Source organism: Artemia franciscana, chromosome 15 (genome assembly GCF_032884065.1).
Source record: "Artemia franciscana chromosome 15, ASM3288406v1, whole genome shotgun sequence".
Classification (NCBI taxonomy): Eukaryota; Metazoa; Arthropoda; class Branchiopoda; order Anostraca; family Artemiidae; genus Artemia; species Artemia franciscana.
The window spans coordinates 8,324,951-8,347,864 of NC_088877.1; the positions used below are offsets into that span (position 1 = coordinate 8,324,951).

Sequence of the window (22,914 nt, forward strand, 5' to 3'; positions counted from 1 at the left end):
ATTTATCTGACATATTACGTGGACAGAGGTCGTAGCTTTTAGGTGAGGTGATATTTACTTTATTTGACCTCAGTAAATTATCATAAATTGAAATCAATCCAAATTTACCTGTATCTCTGTTTATGGAATTATTCTTGAGTAATGTTTTTTTAATTTCGATTGTTTCCCTGAAAATTTACTTTAAACCTTGGTCCCTAGAAATCAAAGAAACATTTTCAAACAAAATAAAATGATTTGGATAATTATAGATATTTTCCGAGAGGGCCAACATTAAATCTTCAGGTTTGGTATTTTGCTTTAAAGACGATGAAATAGAATCATGATGTTGTAGCAATCTCATTTTTAAATTCTGGCTAGTACGTCCCACATAAGAGCTTCCACAAGCACATGGGATTTTGTAAACCCCACTTTGTTGCTCTATGGTAGTTCGATCCTTTCCAGAATTTAAAAAAACTAGCCAAAGTATTACTACCTCTTAAACCTACCCTTAAGTCATTAATTTGTAAAATTCTTTTAATTTTTTCACTCAACCCTGGAACATATGGTAGAGAACAAAAAAAAATCTTTCTTTTCTGTTGTTTCCAGAATATCGTCAGAAAATTCCAGAAATTTTTTCCTTCTTTTCGAAAAAGTCTGGTCAATTAACCAACCCGGATAATGGTTACTTATTAAAATCTCTTTTAACAAGAATAATTCCCCCTCAATGAATTTTGAATCCCATGTACTTCCCATGTACTTGTGGAAGCTCTTATGTGGGACATACTAACCAGAATTTAAAAATGAGATTAGTACAACATCATAATTCTATTCCATCGTCTTTAAAGCAAAATACAAAACCTGAAGATTTCACGTCGGCCCTCTCGGAACATATCTATAATTATCCAAATCATTTTATTTTGTTTGAAAATGTTTCTTTGATTTCTAGGGACCAAGGTTTAAAGCAAATTTTCAGGGAAACAATCGAAATTAAAAAAATTCATTCAAGAATAATTCCATAGACAGATATACAGGTGAAATTGGATTGAATTCAACTTATGATAATTTATTGAGGTCAAATAAAGTAAATATCACATCACCTAAAAGTTATGACCTCTGTCCACGTAATATGTCAGATAAATCTAATGAACCGGAACCGAAAAGGTCAAAGAGATTGGCTTCCGCTGTTGCATTGAAAAAAATAAGAGTTCAAAATAAGAGCAATAAACTATATGTAATTAGTTTATTGGGTATAAATTTTATTTGGTTTTATTCATGTCTTTTAGTTTTACTGCTGATGATGAACACTGTATATGTGTTCGAAATATCTAGTTAAATTTTATATTTCTTCACTGTCAATAAAAAGGTTTCATTCCTTTTTTGAACTGTTTTACTTTCGTTATGATGCGATGTGTTTTCGTTGGATAATTTCTTATTGTGCTACGATGCTTCTATTTTCTGGCAGTTTGAAAAATATACTAGAATACAAGGAAATGTCAAGCAACACTTGAAAACCGAAACCCTATGAATTACAAGGGTTATGGAATCTAAACGAAGCGTGTTATTAAATGCCATGCCTATTGACTCAGAATGAGTATTTGCTACTGAAACTCATCATTAAAAATTGAACTTTAAATTTCATAATATATTTAATAGAAGGTCTAGAGATATTCTCAAAAGTATAAAACAAATCGTACTTTGAATGGGCTTTGTAGTGATCAAGGAAATCGGATCTTCGTTTTGGTGGAATGTCCACTGGATGAGATAATCAGGTTATCGATCGTACATCCTCTAAGGCTTTTACAAACGTTGAATTATCTTGTGACTCTCTTTTTTATAAGTTTTGGTGTCAAAAGGATTATCCAAAAGCAACATGATGATATGAAGCTAGGATTTACCCATAGCTTCATTACTGGTGTTTTTTATGTTTTTCTAAGAACAAACACAACGCATACAAGCAAATTTTCAGATCAGTAGTCCAATGAGTCATCTCTGTAGCACAGCAAAGCATTGCAACAAATATCTTTTCAGCCAATTAATAGGTGACACTGCTATCAGGGAAATTCGCTTAGGGCTTATTTATTTTCCAAGATCAAACATTCCCATGAAGGTGTTGCAGCAAAGATAAACTAATAGCAAAGAATAAAGCATGAACGGCATTAAAACAACATTTCTAGATGAATGGAATCAATTTTATGTAGTATGTAGAAAATAATTCATAATCTTAATAGATCGTAAGTATGTAGAAGATATTTTCTCTGTTTAGAAGGAGCGCTCCTAGTTAACAGCGTCAGATTTCTAGTTAACTTTTAATTTCAGAGTCTTTTCAAAATTACTAGCTCAGGTGACACAAATTTCAGAATTTATGGTATCACAGATTTTACTACAAAAAGATATTCAAGTAATCAAAATCCAAATTTCGTAAGGTGTCATTGAGATTTTGGCTTCAGCAGTATATACACTAAAAAACTTTGGAAGGGACTTAAATGATCAGAAATTGAAAGTTATAATTCCGTTTTTTAGAGTTAAAAGTGATCCGACGGTAACTAGTCCTCCTCCTAAGCCTCTTTTCTCCAAATACTTCCGATCAAACTTTTTATATAGCCATTTTGTTAAAAATAGACCAAAGATTATACAACAAAAACTCCCGGGGGCAAGTCTTGTAAGTAATTGTGCCCCAGGGACATATAAGTTTTTATGGAAGGGATGTTTGTATGAACTTCGAGAGGGGTTTATTTAATTGTAAATTGGAATTCTAGTGCCCTTATTAAGAGTCAAAATTAAGTGGTCATTAAGTGATCGGAGGCCAACTAGCCCCTCTTCCAAACCTTTTTCCCCAAATGCATCTGATCAAAACTTTGATATAGCCATTTTGTTTAAAATACTTTAAAGATCAAATAACAAAACTCCGAGGCCGACGCAATCCCCCAGAGTCAAGGGCAAATTGTTGTAAGTTATTCCCCAGGGGCATAAAAGGTCTAATGTAAGGGGGGGGGTCATATAAACTTCAAAGATGGTTCATTATTGAAAGTTATAGTTACCTTTTAAGAGTCAAGAAAAGCGATTGAAGGGCATCTCCCCCCCCCCTACACCGTCTTTTCCCAAAATGTATCTGATCAAAAATTTTAGATAGTCATTAAGTTTGAAATAGTTCAAAGATCAGATGACAAACTACTCGGGTTCAACATACCCCACAGCAGCACGGGGGATGGGTTTTAACTTACACCCAGGGGAAAAAGTTGGTATGTTTGAATCTGGATCTCCAGGATGCGTTGCTAGCTGTGAACTAAGATGAATGAAAACAGGGCTTCCGATGGAAGGTTTTATACATCCATCCCTGTCCATTCCCTAGCATCAAACCCGACGTCTGAATATCCTCCCATTAGGATAGATCTATATAATGACTGTGAGTGGTGGTCTCTTATCCCCCCAGCCCTGGGGAAATGGCTCTGAGCTACGGAACTTGCTTATTGTTCTTGGATATTGTGATTTACGGGGAAACTTTGGTTTACTGTGCGAGGGATGTAAATCATGCAAGTTGCTTATTGTTACTTTAATACCTTGTTTATTTTACTTTGTTATTTTTTTACTCTGATATTCTTTCTTTGATATTAGTTTTGATACTTTGATGAAAGTTTGATGTTGAAAACAAATTGATTTTGAAATAAGAGATTTTTTTCTTAAACTTGAAACCTTTTCGCAATAAAAACGAACAAAAATTAATTAAAAAAAAACTTTGCGAAAAAAAGTCTTCAAAGAAAAGTAAAGGCCATATTAAGCTAAGATCAGCAGATACAAATAACTGTTAAAATTCAAACTCAAAACGATCAGAAATTACTATTAAAGAACAAATAAAACGAACAGAAATTGAATATGCAATTAATGCAAACAAACATAAACATACACTAATATAAATGAATAAATAAATGTAAATGAATATTTAAATGTTAAACGATTGGAACTTAAATTGAATATGTAAATTAAGCTTGAAACGAACATAAGTCACTACAAACAAAACAACAGTTTGTGTGTCACCTCCTTAATTCACTGTAAAGTTCCAATACCCACTGCGCCATTGGCGCTTCACTGAAAACGAATTATATTACAAATATTTTCTTTTCCAGTTATTACAGCATTGGAAATGAAAATAAAAATTACCGTAAAATAGAATCTTGAACTGGTGATCTTTCATCATTTAGTATCATTATATATCAAATATTCTATTTGATATTATTTGTACTTTCTAAGACTGTTCAAGATACAATTAGTTTTCAGTAAAGCGCGAATGACGCAGTAGGTTTTAAACTTATACAATGAGAGAAGGAGGTGATACACAAATTCCAGTTTGTAGTGATTTTTGTTTGTTTCAATCTTGATTCGTATATTCAATTTAAGTTCCACCTGTTTTAAGATTTATTTATTCTTTTATATTAGTATTTATTGTATGTTTGTTTGCATTGATTTTTTTTTTAATTTCGGTCCATTTTTGGTTTTATTTATACTTCAATAGAAAAATATTTTTCCAAATATTGCATCAGTTTTTCTAAGCCACTTGATATTAGAACGGTCTATCATAAAAGTACTATAAGGTTTCTGCGCCTTATTTCAAAATTAATAAAAAAAAATGTTTTTTCAGCTGAAAGTAAGGAGGAGCATTAAAAAACGGACAGAAATTAATACGTATATGAAGGGGTTCAACCAATAGTCAATACCTCACTCTGTACGCTAAAGTTCAAATTTTGTTCCAATTCTTCAAGACTAACCCCTGAATCACAAAGGTCGTTTAATTAGAATAAATAGTTCATTTGAAAGTACTAAAAAACTGTAGCGTAAAGAGTGAGATATTGACTAGGAGGCGAACGCCCTCATATACGTCATAATGTCTGTTCATGTTAAGTGTTAATGTTGCTCCTTGTTTTCAGTTGAAAAAACTTGTTTTGTTTTTTTTATTTGATTTCTGATCGTTTTTCAAAATAATGCTGGGAAAACCGGCACACAAATCCTCTTCCCTATGAAAAATTCATCCACGGGAAAAGATCCTCTAACGTAACTCCTGACCCCTTCCTCCACCAGAAAAAATCTCCCCTGAAAACATTTGCATACTTACCAACAACCACTACCATATGTGAACACTGGGCAAAGTTCATAACTCGTAGCCTTTCCCCAGACAGTGTGGGATTAAGTCATGTGACGGAAAATGAGTTAGGGAGAGGGCCCAGTTGCCTTCCAATTTTTGGCTACTTAAAACAGGCACAATAACTTTTAATTTACATTCGAATGAGCCCTCTCCCGATATTCTAGGATCACTGGGTCGATAGAATCACCCCTGGAAAAAAAGACACAAATCCGTGATCTTTTTTCTGGCAAAAAAATGTCAAATTCCACATTTGTGCAGATAGAAGCTTGAAACCTCTACAGTACAGTTCTCGGATACGCTGAAGCTCAGTCATATCATTTTAAGGAGGTGCTTCCTCATTTGTTTCAAATCAGGTAAATTTCCTCAGGCTCATAACTTTTGATTAATAACATTCTTTTGTTGTATATATAGGGAATAATATTTCGTTTTTTAGAGTTTTGGTTACTATTGAGCTGGATCGCTCCTTACTTACAATTCGTTACCACGAACTGTTTGATATACTTTTCAGAGTATCTACATCCCACACCGGCCGGAGCTTTGGAAAATCGATTAATTTAATGATTTAAGTTCCAGTAATTTATGTATTCGGCAAAATATTGGATAAGCTGTTCTCAAGCTAAAAAGTATTGATGCACTCTAAGAGAAATAGTGAAAGAAATCCATCCAATTTTATTGTTTATTATTTCTAACATCCACCCGAGATCTAACATACTTCCGGCAACAAACTGTCTTAAATATATTCATTTTTTTCAAAATTATTCATGAAAATAAATCATTCAAGCCTTTTCACTTAAATTCAGAAAGTAATGACACAAAAGAATGTTTTTTGGTATAGACTCAACTAAAGCAAGTATTTGAAAAGATGAGGAGCATCACAGCTAAACCATCTGAACTGCCGATTTTTTTTTTTTTTTTTGTATGAGATTTCTTTATAGTTCCAAGTATTCTCCAAATTTCTCCAAATTTGAGCCTCGTTTAGATTCTCCCTAGAATGAAATTCCTGCATATTTAATAATACCATCTCAATATGTGCTTGACTCTAGGATTTGTATGGCTGTATAATCACACTAAACTATTTCTATTTGTAAAGTTTTGGGACAAAAGAAGCTGTTGAACACGATTCAGACTTTCGTCTAAGCTTTCTGCGAATGTTTTAGATCTAGCACTTTCAAAAGATTTGAACGACGATATGCAAAATTTAAAACTCTCCCTTTGGATGTTATATGAAACACCGTGTCCTTCAGGAACAACCGGGCCATATCCCATTACAGTGTCCAATCTTGTCGTTATCTGAAAAAAAAGATAAATATGTTTTAGTTTTACCAGAACTGTTTCTAATATTGAGAGTTAAAGGCTCGTGAGCATTGTTTTTGACAGGCTGGTGACTCCCAACCGCCTAATATGCACCTCCAAGCGTAAATTCTTCCATTATACCTAATAGCACACCAAGCACCACTTGTAGCAGACTTTTGAGACACCAAACCTCCTTTCACAATAAATGGCACATTTTCGCAACGTGTAACAGCAGGGAATGCACCTCATGGGGTGAACTATTTTTGAAAGTAGACATCACATATGTCAAATAATAATATGCTGTTTATATACGTTTCTTAAGCTGCATTAAAAAAATTAAAATTAGCTAGACTCAAATTTTCCAAAATTTATCTTTCAAACCTCCCATCTTGATCAAATGAAATCTTATAACAGATATTTTCCAATGATTAATAATAGAACAACAAAGCTGTCAAGACATATTCTGTTCTCTGTTCAAGAACAATCTTAGCGTTTACTGGAGATTTTTTTATAGCTTTTCTCAATGTTTTCAACAAGATTTATTCATTTATTAATAGCAAATGGCGTATAAACACTAATACAAATCACATATTTTCACTTGACTCAAGTGCTATCTGTCCTTGACAATCACTTTGCGATCTCTTCTTTCACCAGTCTATTGATGTTTGCGGGGGTCCTGAAACATAGCTAGAGTTCCCTCATCTGGGGGTCATACATTCAGAAAAAAGAGCTGGATAGCCCCCCTGGTGTGCACTGGAGAGGGCCTATCGGTATATGGAAACAAACGACCAGTCAAAAACTTCTAGCAATTGGTGAAATTTTTGGTGTTGCAGGATGCCATGAAGGAGTACAATTGGTAGTAATAGAGAGTAGTTGCTTAACGCTGTCCTGGAGCCAGCTAAGAAACCCTTTCCTTAACTTTCAAACATTGTAATGAGAACTAATATCTGGTCTCTTTTACTTCTTATTTTTACTTCTATTCCCCATTAATCTCTCGATTTTTTAGTCATTACTGTAGTTTTTCAAGCCTAAAATGAGATAGTAGTTACTCAAGAGTTTTTGGTTGTTTTTCAGCCATTGTATATTGGCCCCAATGTGAGGTTATTAAACTTTTACAGATGGAACGAATGAACCAGATTAAACGATGTTACTGTACTTACGATGAAAAATCCCCAGAATTTCATAGGAATACTAGTATCGCTACTCCTAGTGGCTCACTTTAGTAGCAAGCCGCTTCTGGTCAATACAACCGTAGCTGTTTCTTCACAACCCCTAACTACTTAGAGTTTCACTTTCTATCCCCCTCCCAGAGCTGGATTACCACGTTTACGTTGAAAAATCTTCAGAATTTCATAGAAATACTGGTGATGCTACTCCTAATACCTTAATAATATTCCTCAGAATTTTACAGAAATAATTGTAATGCTACTACCAGTGTCTCACTGTAGTACCAAGCCGCTTCTTGTTAATGCAACCACGTACGTTCCTTTTTTACCCCTATCTACTTAGAGTTTCATTGTTTACCCCTCTCCCAGAGGTGGATTACCATACTTACGTTGAACATTCCTCAGAATTTTATAAGAATACTTGTACTGCTACTCCTAATAGCTCACTGCAGTACCAAGCTGCTTCCGGTCAATACAGCCGCGCACGTTCCTTCTCCACTCCTATCTACTTAGAGCTTTAACTCTTTATCCCCCCTCCTCTAAGAAATCCTGTTTTTCTTCCTATACAGCCTCTTCCTGCCCAATTAGAGACGACCCTCTTTCCATTTGTCTCTCATGGATGAATTGGTGACACCAAGCAGATACTTCAAAGAGCGGAACGAATTAATTAAAATGATGCGAGGGGAAAATGTATTTCTTAGAATCTAGGGGTGGTTGCAACTTTGTTCTTTTTTCCAGCAAAATTACCAAAAAGTCTAATTTCAATTAAAGTAAAAAAAATACTTTTTTTAAATCTAGGGGAAGGGGACAAACATATAGGGAAGAGGGATGCTCCTAGGTCGGTTAAAAACCACGTTACGAACAAAACTTATCATAGGCAGCGTAAAAGCGTTGCCTAAGTAAAGAACGATTTTGGCACAGTGTATTATTATTATTATTTTTTTTTTTTTTTTGTTGAGACCAGGGCAATTTGTATCGAAGGAGTTGTCGCCGAAACTTCAAAAAGGACTCATTCAATAGGAAGCTAAGAGGGCTAGTGCCCTTGTTAATAATCGAAACTGAGTGGAGGACAACTAACCCTCTCCCAAACCCCCCATTTCCCCAGGTATATCCAATTAAAATTTTGGGATGGTCACTCTGGTCAGCTTGGTTGAAATGTCTGGGAATTATGTCTTTTAGGATGACAACTCCCCACAGCCCTAAGGCTAAGGGTTGTAATTTATGCCCTAGGGGACATTTAAGGTTCTCATAGAAATCGTTGTAGCAGAACCTTCAAAAAGGGCTCAATTAGAAATTAAGAGGGCTATTGCTATTTTTAATAGTTGAGAGTGATAGGAGGGCAAATGCTTCCCCTCCCCCACGACCATCATTTTCCCCAAATATTTCCGATCAAAATTTCGATATAGCCATTTTGATCAACATGTTTGAAAGGTCCAGAAATTATGTCTTTGAGGATGACAACCCCCCTCTCTAGCCCCCAGGGAATTGTTTTAAGTTACTCCCTTTGGGAATTTAAGGTTTTCATAGAAAGCGTGGTCACATAAACTTCGCAGGGGGTTCATGGGATTGATAATTAGAAGCTCCGGTGCCTTTTTAATAGTCAAAGTGATCGGAGGACAGCTACCCTTCCTCCCACACACACGCCATATTGTCCCGAAATGCATCTGATGAAAATTTTGAGATATTCATTTCATTCAAATTAGTCCAAATATCATATTACCATGCTTTATTGATTGAAACAAATCCCCAGAGCCTGGGGGCAAGGGTTGTAATATATGCCAGGGACATTTAAGGCTTTTATAAAAGGAACGGTTATGTAAACTTTAGAGGATATCATTTGGTTAAAAACTTGAATTTCAGATTTGCCTTTAAGAGTCAAAATAACTTAGGGCAGCAAGCCATATCATGGGACATATAAGGTTTGTGGTCATACAAACTTCAGACGGGGCTCAATTGATTTGAAATTTGATTTTATAGGGCCCTTTTTAAGAGTCAAAGTGATTTGAGAGTAGCGCCCCCCTCCACGCTCATCATTTCCTTTAACACCTCCTATCAAAATTTGCAAATAAAAATTTTGTTCATCGGAGTTGAAGGGCCCGGAAATTATGTCTGTGAGGAAGACAAACCACCTACAGCTTTAATGTCAAGGGTTGTAAGTGAGGCCCTGGAAGCATATAAGGTTCTTATAGAAAGGGCAGTCGTATATGCTTTGAAGGGGACTCACTGGATTGGTAATCAGAAGTTATAGTACCCTATTTAAAAGTCAAAGTGACCAAACCGCATCCCCCCCCCTGCACACACACACACAGAAACATTGTGTTTTCCAGAAATGCATCCTATACAAAATTGAGACAGTTCTATCATTCAAAATAGTTCAATCTATATATATAACAAGGTTTTTGGGGTTGATACAAACCACAAGAGTCAGAGGGCGAGGGTGGCAATTTATGCCTCTGGGTAAATTAAGGTTCTTACGGAAATATGGTTGTATAAAACTTTAGAGGTGGATGACTCATTTGGTTTTAATTGGAAGTTCTAGGGCCCTTTCAAGAATCATTAGTGATGGAGATCAACTACCCCCCCCCCTAAACCACCCCTCTTTTCACCAACCCCATCTGATTAAGATTATGCGATGGCAATTTTGTTTCAAATAGTTCAAAGAACATATAACAATGCTCTAGGGTTGGCACAGCCCCCAAGAACTTTGGGGAAAGGGCAATAGTTATGCACTGGGGGCATATAAAGTTTTTATGGAATGCATGCAAAGGTAATTCATATTTGACTTCTACTTTCCCAAAATATGAAAAGCATTAAGGTGAGTCTTTCAGGGAATGTTAAGAGGAGTGTTGAACTAAATCATAGCATGTTATGTGTATTTAAGTTGTAAAAGGGTGTAACTCAGGGATGACTGAGTATATTAATTTGGAATTATCAGGAAACATAAGGGAGATGTTTAGTTTACCAAAAAGGCAATATTTGTACGCTACTACTACTACAACTACTGCTGCTTCTACTACTACCACAAGCACTATTGCTACTACCACTACTATAACTACAACTACTACTTCTGTAAGGAGAACTAATAAGGCAGGGGATATTGCAAGAGTAACTAAGGAAATGTTGAGGGGAAAGTTGAACTAAATCAATACATGAAATTTGTATACAAATTGCTGATACGGTTGTATTAGCAGTATTTTTGGAATGGCTTATCATATCAAGAGTATATCATATCCAAAGTATTCAGTTGACCAAAAGGCAAATTTACCTGCTACTACTGCTATTAATGCTACTGCTCCTACCGTTCCTACTAATAATTTTGCACTTTTACTGTTACTGCTATTATTACTACTACCACTAGTACTATGATACTGGTTGAATTACGGCTACACGTATGAAGGTGAAAATGTGACAGAATATTGAGGGGGAATTTAAACTAAATCAAAACACACTAAGTGCTTGCATATTCTCAAATGCATTGACTTGGTTATTAAGTTGAAACTTGCGGAGAATACTTAAGGTGGAAGATCAATTAACAAAAAGGTAATATATGCATATCACTACTAACACTTAAACTGTCAGGGTGAAACTTCCCGGACAACATGAAAGCGATTTTCATCTGACCAAAAGGCATTATGCCGATGCTACTACCATTATTAATACTGCTGCTACTACTACCACTGCTAATACAACACTAACACTGCAACTACTTCTACTACCACCGAAACTACTGTGATAATAGTAATAATAAGACTAGGTCTATGGAGGGAAAATTTAAGGGAATATTAATGGCAAATTCGAACTAACAAAAGCCAAAATAAAGGATCCACAGAATTTATTTGTGCATTGAGTTGGAACTCTCAGAGAATACTTAAAAGGGATTATCAATAGACCAAAAAGATACAAGCACACACTGCTAATAATATTACTGCTACTGCAGCATTTAATAGCACTACTACTACTATTACTATTACTCCAACTACTACATCTATCGCAACTACTTTTAAGATTAAGAGCATTAAGACGAAAATTTCAAGAAGTATATAAATACAGGTTATCAAACAGTTCGTGGTAACGAACTGTAGTAAGGAGCGACCCGACTCAATAGTAACCAACACTCTAAAAAATTGAATTTTGATATCAATAGCTACATCAAAAGAATCACATTTTAATGCTGATTTTAAATATATAAGTTTCATCAAATTTAGTCTTACCCATCAAAAGTTAAGAGCCTGAGAAAATTTGCCTTATTTAGCAAAATAGGGGGAAACACCCCCTAAAAGTCATAGGATCTTTACAGAAATGACACCATCAGATTCAGCGTATCAGAGAACCCTACTGTAGAAGTTTCAACCTCCTATCTACACAAATGTAGAATTTTGTATTTTTTGCCAGAAGACAAATCACAGGTGCGTGTTTATTTGTTTTTTTTTTGTTTTTTTATTTTTTTCCCAGGGGTCATCGTATCGACCAAGCGGTCCTAGAATGTCGCAAGAGAGCTCATTCTAACGGAAATGAAAAGTTCTAGTGCCCTTTTTAAGTGACCAAAAAAATTGGAGGGCATCTAGGCCCCCTCCCACGCTCATTTTTTCCCAAAGTCAACGAATCAAAATTTTGAGATAGCCATTTTGTTCAACATAGTCGAAAACCATAATAACTATTTCTTTGGGGATGACTTACCCCCCCCACAGTCCCTGGGGGAGGGGCTGCAAGTTACAAACTTTGACCAGTGTTTACATATAGTAATGGTTATTGGGAAGTGTACAGACGTTTTCAGGGGGATTTTATTTTGTTTGGAGGTGGGGCTGAGGAGAGGGGGCTATATTGGAGGATCTTTCCTTGGAGGAATCTGTCATGGGGGTAGAAAATTCAATGACAAGGGTGCAGGATTCTCTAACATTACTATAAGAAAACAATGAAAAATAAACATGAAAACGTTTTTTCAAATCAAAGGAAGAAGTAGCATTGAAACTTAAAACGAACAGAGATTATTACGCATATGAGGGGCTCTAAGAATACTTTAGCATAAAGAGCGAGGTATTTAGGAGGAGATAAATACCTTGCTCTTTATGCTAAAGTATTTTTAGTAATTTCAACTATTTATTCTACGGCCTTTCTGATTCAGTGGTCATTCTTAAAGAATTGGGACAAAACTTACGATTTAGTGTAAAGAGCGAGGTATTAACGAGGGTACAAACCCTCTCGTATACATAATAAAAATATAAGGTTATGAAAGTTTGTTACGTAAGTTAATTCTTAAGTTACGTATATTTTTTACTAATAAAAACGTTCGTTAAAAATTGAAAGTTCTAGTTGCCTTTTTAAGTAACCGAAAAATTGGAGGGCAACTAGGCCTCCTTCTCCACCCCTTATTTCTCAAAATCGTCTGATCAAAACTAAGAGAAAGCCATTTGGCTAAAAAAAGAATTAATATACAAATTTCATTTTAATAATTTATGTGCGGAGAGCCAAAACCAAACATGCATTAATTCAAAAACATTCAGAAATTAAATAAAAAAAAACTAATTTTTTTAGCTGAAAGTAAGGAAGGACATTAAAACTTAAAACGAACAGAAATTACTCTGTATATGAAATGAGTTGTCCCCTCCGCAATCCCTCGCTCTTTACGCTAAAGTTTGACTCTTTGCCACAATTCTACTTTTTAAACCAATTAAAAGCTTTAGCGTAAAGAGCGAGGGATTGCGGAGGGGACAACTCATTTCATATACGGAGTAATTTCTGTTCGTTTTAAGTTTTAATGTCGCTCCTTACTTTCAGCTAAAAAAATTAGTTTTTTTTTATTTAATCAAAAGAGCAAATCGACAAAATCATAGCAACGGCTGATTATATTAAGTTGAGTAACTATACAACCGCTGTTACTACTATGAAGTAATACCTAAGGGTATGAAGGTGAAATTTTTAGAGAATGTTTCTGAAAATTTCTATTGTACGGATGAAAATCTGTCATACTTAACCAGGTTGTCGAAAGGGTATATCAGTATTATCTTAGGAATAGGCTCCTGTGTGGAATTAAAACATACAGCACTGGATGTGGGGGATGCTGAACTAAATAAAAAACAATATTTGTATCATAATACTGCTGCTTCTACTCCTACTGCTGCCACTAAAGCTATGAGTACTACTATTAACTTTACTCCAGCTCCTACTGCTGCTGCTGCTACTACAACTACTAATAATAGACCTATGGGTATCAAGGCAAAAATTTTTGGCAACACTGTAACTGTATTGAAATAAATCGAAACACACTATGCTCACGTAGGTTGTCGAGTAGAGCGTATCTACAATGCTCCAGGACCGGTTGGTATTAAGTTAAAAATTTCATCCGGTGTTGAAGGAGATGTTGAAAAAAGGTACTATGTGCATACTGCTACTAATGCTACTAACTATTACTCAAGGTAAGGGTATTAAGGTGAAGCTTTCAAGGAAGATTTAGGCGGATGCCGAACTAAATCACAACGAAATATGATCATGTAGATTGTCAATAGTATGACAAAGTAATATCTCAATAACAGCTTACATTATTAAGTTAGACCTTTCAGTGTAAATTATGACGGATTTTAAGCTAGCCAGAAGACATTATGAGTTTACTTTTGATGCTACTTTTACGATTACTGTAACTAAGGACTTTAAGTTGAAACGTTTAGGGGGAGTTTCAGTTAAACCAAAAAAAATACACATTAGAGTATTAAATGGGCACATAAGCATTATCGTAGGCAGCGCTGCTCTATCATAGCTAGTAATATCATTGATATTTTAAAGGTGCTAATTTAATTGGAAATTCAATGTTCTAGTACCCTTTTTAAGAGTCAAAAGTGATTGGAGGGCATATCAGCAGTATCCCAAAAACAACTTAGGGTATTCTGTTCAAACATTCAGGGCTACTTCTATTACTACTTCTGCTCTTAAAATTTAACTAAATGAAAAGCGGGTGAGTGTATCCAAGCTTTCAAAGAGTATAGGTAATTTTTTTTGTGAATGGTATCAAGTTCTATTTTTCAGGTCAACTAGAGAAGGAATATCGCCAAATTAAACACTTGTATTTGTATCCAGATTCTTAAAAGGGTGTATGTTGTTAAGAAAAATTGGAAAATTTTTCTCCAATATACAACTAGCAGGCCAAACTATATAAAAAACAGTTCGTGGTAACGAACTGTAGTAAAGAGCGACCCGGCTCAATAGTAACCAAAACTCTAAAAAATGGGATTTTGATACCAATAGCTACATCAAAAAAATTGCATTTTAATACTAATTTCAAATATATAACTTTCATCAAGATTAGTCTGACCTATCAAAGTTACGAGCCTGAGAAAATTTGCCTCATTTTAGAAAATAGGGGAAAACACCCCCTAAAAGTCATACAATCTTAACGAAAACCACACCATCAGATTCAGCGTATCATAGAGCCTTATTGTAGAAGTTTCAAGCTCCTATCTACAAAAATATGGAATTTCGCAGTTTTTGCCAGAAGACAAATCACGGATGCGTGTTTATTTGTTTTTGTGTTTTTTTGTTTTTGTTTTTTTTCCCAGGGGTGATCGTATCGACCCAGTCGTCCTAGAACGTCAAAGGAGGGCTCATTATAACGGAAACTAAAAGTTCTATTGCCCTTTTAAAGTGACCAAAAAAATTGGAGGGCATCTAGGCCCCCTCCCACGCTCATTTTTTCCCAAAAGTCACCAGATCAAAGTTCTGAGATAGCCATTTTATTCACCATAGTCAAAAAACCTAATAGCTATGTCTTTGGGGACGACTTACTACCCCACAGTCTCCCTGGGAGGGGTTGCAAGTTACAAACTTTGACCTGTGTTTACATATAGTAATGGTTATTGGGAAGTGTACAGACGTTTTCAGGGAGATTTTTTTTTGGTTTGGGAGGGAGAGTTGAGGGAGGGGGGTTACACGGAAGGATCTTTCCATGGAAAAACTTCTCATTGGGGAAGAGTCTTTCAATGAAGGGGGCGCAGGATTTTTTTCGCATTATTTAAAAAAAACAAGGAAAAAATAAATATGAGAAGTTTTTTCTACTGAAAGTGAGGAGCAGCATTAAAACTTAAAATAAGGAGAAATTATTGCACATAAGAGGAGTTTATCTCCTCGTAATACCTCGCTCTTTACGCTAAAGTATTTTTAGTAATTTCAACTATTTATTCTACGGCCTTTGTGATTCAAGGGTCATTCTTAAGGAATTGGGACAGAATTTAAGCTCTAGTGTAAAGAGCGAGGTATCGACGAGGGGTGAACTCCCTCATATACGCAATAAAAATATACGAATATAGAAGTTCGTTACGTAAGTTAATTCGTAAGTTACGTATGTTTTTTAATAATGAAAATGTTCGTAAAACAATTAAAAGTTCTAGTTGCCTTTTTAAGTAATCCAAAAATCAGAGGGCAGCTAGGCTTCTTCCCTCTCTTTTTTTTGTCAATATCTTCCGATTAAAACTATGAGAAAGCCATTTAGCCAAAAAAAAATTAATATGCAAATTTCGTTTTAATTATTTATGTGCGGAGAGCCAAGATAAAACATGCATGAATTAAAAAACGTCCAGAAATTAAACAAAAAAACAAGTTTTTTTTAAATAAAAGTAAGGAGTGACATTAAAACTTAAAACAAACAGAAATTACTCCGTATATGAAAGGGACTTTTCTTCCTCAACCCCCCGCTCTTTGCGCTAAAGTTTTTTCCTTTTTTAAAAAGTAGAGCTAAGAGAAAGAGTCAAACTATAGTGTAAAGAGCGGGGCATTGAGGAAGAAAAGCCCCTTTCATATACGGAGTAATTTCTGTTCGTTTTAAGTTTTAATGTCGCTCCTTACTTTCATTTAAAAAAAAACTTGTTTTTTTATTTAATTCTTAAAGAAAACCGAAAGGATTTGAACTACTATTTTTTTGTTTTTCCCCGAAAAGATTATGTCAATTTAAAACAAACAGAAATGAATTTAACACTTTTTTCCCCAAAATAAGCGTTTCAAAGAAAATTAAAGAACTCCATTAAACCAAAACTGAGCCAATATTAAAATCAAATAATCTATCAAGCGTAAAACTACCGCGAATCAGCATCGATAAATAAATGAAGCCCAAAACGAACAGAAATTACAATAAATAACCGATTGAGACTCAAAACGAGCTGAAATTAACATGAATAGGGCTCAAAACCCCTATGCCTAACCAATGCTAGAACATAATTTGGACTTTAATGAAAAAAACATTATATTTTCACATTTTAACTTTAATAAATCAAATATTATTAACATTTTAAGGAATAAATATCAGCATATGCGTATTAAGCTGATAATACACATTCATTTGAATTTTTGCTGCAAAGTACAAGTTATGTTCTTGCCTTAAGACGGCATAGGGGTTCTCTTTTCATATAATGTCAAATATTTTTCACTCTACTGTCAAAACAATACAGAACAAATGTGAAAAATTTTAAGACTGTGTAGCCAAGCCAAATTGTTTTATTTGATCCGTTTGTCAATTTCGCAAGCTTTTAAAACATTGTAGGAATATTATAACAAGAAAAATGACACAAAAATACCTGTTTTGCAATTTCCGCCATTCAGTTGCTATCCCCCATCCATAGTGAAAACACCTAAACTCGTTTAACCAGTGTTATAATTTGTTCGTGTCATATCGGATGCAGGAAATTGATTTGGATTAGCCTGCTGCAAACCTCTTTGGATAATATTTTGCGCTATTTGAATCTGGGGGGTCTTAAAAAAGCCCCCCTTGCGTGTAAGTCTTTGTCTCATGTTCATTAGAGTTACTAATTAGTAGTTTACGATGTCATCTTGGAAAATCGGAGATGTTGCGGTTACTAAGTTTCAGGGTTATCCCTTGTGGCCAGTTAAAGTTATTGGTGAAGTCAAACAAGCGTCAGGTCCAGCAAAATTCGCCGTTTTCTGCTATGGGTCGCATGATTTTCAAACATTCTCTACCCAAAGCCTCCACGACGTCAAATTAAAAAGAACAGAGGCACTACAAAAAACTACTAACTAGGCCAAGCTCGCTTTCTATGAAATGGACAATGATCCAGAAATCTACCAGTCATACTTGGAAAAATATGGTACTAAGCGCAAGGGCACTGTTCCTAACAGCACCGATCAACCAGGACACCTTTCGAAAAATCCTCTGTCAAATCTAAGCCCGGATATAGGCAACCAATCTTCTGACCTGAGCATCAGACTAACTCAGACCCAACAAGAATTGGAAGCTGTAAAAGCGAATCTCAGAGAAGAAATCTCACCCAAAGTTTTAAAAGAGAATAAATCTCAAGCTTTTAAAATATAGTGCGAAACATTGTAAGAATATTATAACGAGAAAAATGACACAAAAATACCTGTTTTGCAATTTCTAGCTAATATTAACAAATAATTAATACTATTTAACTAATTAACTTAACTAACTTAATAATTAACTTAAATTTACTTTACCCTAATTAACTAACTTTAATTAACTTAATATTAACTAATATTAACAAGCGATATGTTGTTCGGTCACCTTTTAACACCTAATTAGTTAGCACTTCTTTCTAAAACTATCAGAAATTACTTTTCACCTTATTTTTTATGAAATGGAAGCCTACCTGGGACGTAGACAGACAGAAATGGTTTGCTTTCTTAAAAGCAGGGGAATCAAAAAGTGATAATTTGATTCCCAGCTCTTTTGCTGCTTCTTTTATTCCCATCAGGTGTATGTCAATACCCCTACCAAGGATGTTGTCAGTCATTATTTCAGTTTGAGCATTGACTGCTCTTTTAAACTTGGAAAGCCTTTCTTCATTCTAGAAATAAAAATGACGGAAGTAAATAAATAAGCTATTGATTAAACCTTGATGATGGCTTTGAAACACACCATAAATAATGTATTTTAAAACACATTTCTTAAAAAAATCAGGAGAGATTTGCCTTTTAAGACCCAATCAATACTTTAGATAGGGTCTTCATGACTAAGATAAAAAAAAACTTCATTTCCCTGTGAAACATTTGAGCTTTGACCTATTTCAAATAAAACTTATAAATATAACACATATCTAGAGTTCTGAATGCTAATAAGGCTTTAGATAGTCTATGCTACTATATATTATATTGCATAATCACTTTCTTGCAATGTTGAACAGTTAATAAAAAAAATGGTTATAGCTCAAGACTGAACTTTCTATTTTTTTGTGTCCTTGTATTTAAAATCTAAAAATATTTTGGGTACGAAAACATCTTTGTCTTTAGAATATAAAGTCAAATATTCAGATTTGACTAGGAAAAATAGATTTTGTTTGAGAAAGGCAAAAATATATACATCATATACAGAGTAATGCAAAGCGTAATAATTTTAGTAGTCTCAAGTATTCACGGCATACCTTAAAGGTTCAATCGGAATTTTGGAAATCAACAAGTCAATTAACTAAACTATACAGCTATATTTGTTTCTCTAATATTTATTTGGCTAATCTAAATATATAATAAATGACTTTAGATTGCGGCATATCCTCTTGCAAGAGTCCTCTGTAAAAGGCTACATATTCAGAAACAAAAAAAAGCTGGATACTGAAAAAATAAGTACATGATCTGAATTTAAAAACTCAAAACTTGCAACAAATAACTGCAAAGCCATTTTTTGAAGCTAGAAAAATGCGTTTACTTTAACTGTAGCGGCTGAAGACAACAGCAAAGGTTTTATCCCGCTAAGCAAATAATAGCGATCTTTGGAAATCTCTATCTAGTTTATATGAAAAGAATAAGCACCTAATTAAATAGGGCATCTAGAAATATATAATTGATAAATAAAAAGAATCTCCTTTTTATTGTGAAAATTAAATAAAAAAACAAGTTTTTTTTAAAATGAAATTAAGGAGTAACATTAAAACTTAAAACAAACAGAAATTATTCCATATATGAAAAGGGCTTTTCTTCTTCAACGCCTTGCTCTTGACGCTAAAGTTAGACTCTTTCTCTTAACTCCACCTCTTAAAACAGTAAAAAACTTTAGCGTAAAGAGCGGGGCGTTGAAGAGAAAAAGCCCCTTTCATATACGGAATAATTTCTGTTCGTTTTAAGTTTTAATGTCGCTCCTTACTTTCATTTAAAAATTTTTTTTTTTTGTTTAATTTATGGACGTTTTTTAATTAATGCATGTTTAGAGCTTGGCTCTCCGAACATAAATAATTAAAATGAAATTTTCATATTATTTGGGGGGGGGGGTAAATGACTTTCTCATAGTTTTAATTACAAGATTTTAAGAAAAAGGAGCGAGGGAGGAAGCCTAGTTGCCCTCCAATTTTTTGATTACTTAAAAAGGCAACTAGAACTTTTAATTTTTTACAAACATTTTCATTAGTAAAATATATACGTAATTTACGAAATAACTTACGTAACGAACTTCTATATTCGTATGTTTTTATTGCGTATATGAGGGGTTCACCCTCGTCGATACCTCGCTCTTTACATTAAAGCTTAAATTTTGTCCCAACTCCATAATAATGACCCTTGAATCACAAAGGCCGTAGAATAAACATTTGAAATTACTAAAAATACTTTCGCGTAAAGAGCGAGGTATTAGGAGGAGATAAACCCCTCATGTGTATAATAATTTCTGCTCGGTTTAAGTTTTAATGCTGCTCCTCACTTTCAGTAGAAAAAACACTTTTCACATTTATTTTTTCATTGTTTTTTTTAAATAATGATAGAAAATCCTACGCCCCCTTCATTGAAAGTCTCTTCCCCCTTGAGAAATTTTTCCATGGAAGATCCTCCCACGTAGCCCCCCCCCCACCTCAACTCCCTCCCCCAAAAAAACCAAAAAAATCACCCCGAAAACGTCCGTACACTTCCCAGTAACCATTACTATATGTAAACACAGGTCAAAGTTTGTAACTTGCAACCCCTCCCACGGGGACTGCGGGGGAGTACGTCGTCCCCAAAGACACCATTATTAAACTTTTCGACTATGGTGAATAAAATGGCTATCTCAGAATTGTGATCCGGTGACTTTGGGGAAAAATGAGCGTGGGAGGGAGCCTAGGTGCCCTCCAGCTTTTGGGTCACTTAAAAAGGGCACTAGAACTTTTAATTTCCGTTAGAATGAGCCCTCTCGCGACATTCTAGGGCCACTGGGTCCTAGAATGACCCAGATGACCCACAAAAAAGATGACCCAGATGAAACAAATAAACACGCATCCGTGATTTGTCTTCTGGCAAAACATGCAAAATTCCACATTTTCAAACAGTTCGTGGTAACGAACTGTAGTAAGGAGCGATCCAGCTCAATAGGAACCAAAACTCTAAAAAATTGAATTTTGATATCAATAGCTACATCAAAAGAATCGCATTTTAATGCTGATTTTAAATATATAAGTTTCATCAAGTTTAGTCTTAGCCATCAAAAGTTACGAGCCTGAGAAAATTTGCCTTATTTAGGAAAATAGGGGGAAACACCCCCTAAAAGTCGTAGGATCTTAACGAAAATGACACCATCAGATTCAGCGTATCAGAGAACCCTACTGTAGAAGTTTCAAGCTCCTATCTACAAAAATGTGGAATTTTGCATTTTTTGCCAGAAGACAAATCACGGGTGCGTGTTTATTTGTTTGTTTGTTTTTTTTGTTTTTTTTTCCCCAGGGGCCATCGTATCGACCAAGTCGTCCTAGAATGTCGCAAGAGGGCTCATTCTAACGGAAATGAAAAGTTCTAGTGCCCTTTTTAAGTGACCAAAAAAATTGGAGGGCATCTAGGCCCCCTCCCACGCTCATTTTTTTCCCAAAGTCAACGGATCAAAATTTTGAGATAGCCATTTTGTTTAGCATAGTCGAAAAACATAATAACTATGTTTTTGGGGATGACTTACTCCCCCACAGTCCCTGGGGGAGGGGTTGCAAGTTACAAACTTCAACCAGTGTTTACATATAATAATGGTTATTGGGAAGTGTACAGACGTTTTCAGGGGGATTTTTTTTGGTTTTGGGGGTAGGGTTGAGGGAGGGGGCTATGTGGGAGGATCTTTCTTTGGAGAAATATGCCATGGGGGAAAAATTCAATGAAAAGGGCGCAGGACGAATGTGGTCACGTTAGAAAAAAACGTCAAATTAAGAGCTTAACATACAATGCTGGGTGTTCGGAGCCTCTCTATTATGGAGTATAATTTGAAAATAACATAACTATACGAGCGATAAAACGTATATACACAACCATAACTCAACTAACGAAAGAACTGCTAAGAGATAACACAACTATAAAGCGAAAACAGGTGAAAACTAACGGGAAAATAAACGAACTAAGAGGTGGAAGGGGCCCAGAGAAAAAATATAATCCTTTTTCAATTTTGAGCCTAACTTCCGCAAAGGAGTAATAATGTCAGAAGCCCCGAAATACTGAATTATTTTCTTTTCAAACAGTTCGTGGTAAGGAACTGTAGTAAGGGGCGACCCGGCTCAATAGTAAACGAAATTCTAAAAAACGGAATTTTGATGCTAAAAGATACATCAAAAGAATCAAATTTTTACGCTGATTCTAAATATATAAGTTTCAATTAATTTAGTCTTTGTCATCAAACGTTACGAGCCTGAGAAAATTTGTCTTATTTTGGAAAAAAGGGGAAAACATCCCCTAAAAGTCATAGAATCTTAACGAAAATCACACTATCGCATTCGGTATATCAGAGAACTCTATAGCAAAAATTTCAAGCTCCTATCTAAAAAATGTGGAATTTTGTATTTCTTGCCAGAAGACAAATCACGGGTGCGTGTTTATTTGTTTTTTTTTTTTTTTCCCAGGGGTCATCTTATCGACCAAGTGGTCCTAGAATGTCGCGAGAGGGCTCATTCTAACGGAAATGAAAAGTTCTAGTGTCCTTTTTACGTGACCAAAAAAATTGGAGGGCAAATAGGCCCCCTCCCATGCTCATTTTTTTCCAAAAGTCAACAGATTAAAATTTTAAAATAGCCATTTTGTTCAGCATAGTCGAAAACCATAATAACTATGTCTTTGGGAATGACTTACTCCCCCACAATCCCTGAGGGAGGGGCTGCAAGTTACAAACTTTGACCAATGTTTACATATAGTAATGGTTATTGGGAAGTGTACAGACGTTTTCATGGGGATTTTTTGGTTTGGGGGGTGGGGTTGATGGGAGAGGGCTTTGTGGGAGGATCTTTCCTTTGAGGAATATGTCATGGGGGAAGAAAAATTCAATGAAAAGGGCGCAGGATTTTCTAGCATTACTATAAAAAAACAATGAAAAAATAAACATGAAAACGTTTTTTCAAATGAAAGTAAGGAATAGCATTGAAATTTAAAACGAACAGAGATTATTACGCATATGAGGGGTTCTAAAAA

General features: G+C 34.9%; 1 protein-coding gene across 1 annotated transcript in view; it reads right to left on the reverse strand.

Moving 5' to 3' along the window:
* Nucleotides 1–4,437: 4,437 nt before the first annotated feature.
* LOC136036005 (choline O-acetyltransferase-like) overlaps nucleotides 4,438–22,914 on the reverse strand; it is a 181,730-nt gene continuing 163,253 nt past the window's right edge. The window contains exons 11-12 of the mRNA XM_065717922.1: nucleotides 18,174–18,371; nucleotides 4,438–6,403 (exon numbers count right to left, since the gene is read on the reverse strand). Of these exons, the coding sequence (XP_065573994.1) occupies nucleotides 6,176–6,403; nucleotides 18,174–18,371 (426 nt within the window). The 3' untranslated portion in view covers nucleotides 4,438–6,175. The remainder of the gene's footprint in view (nucleotides 6,404–18,173; nucleotides 18,372–22,914) is intronic.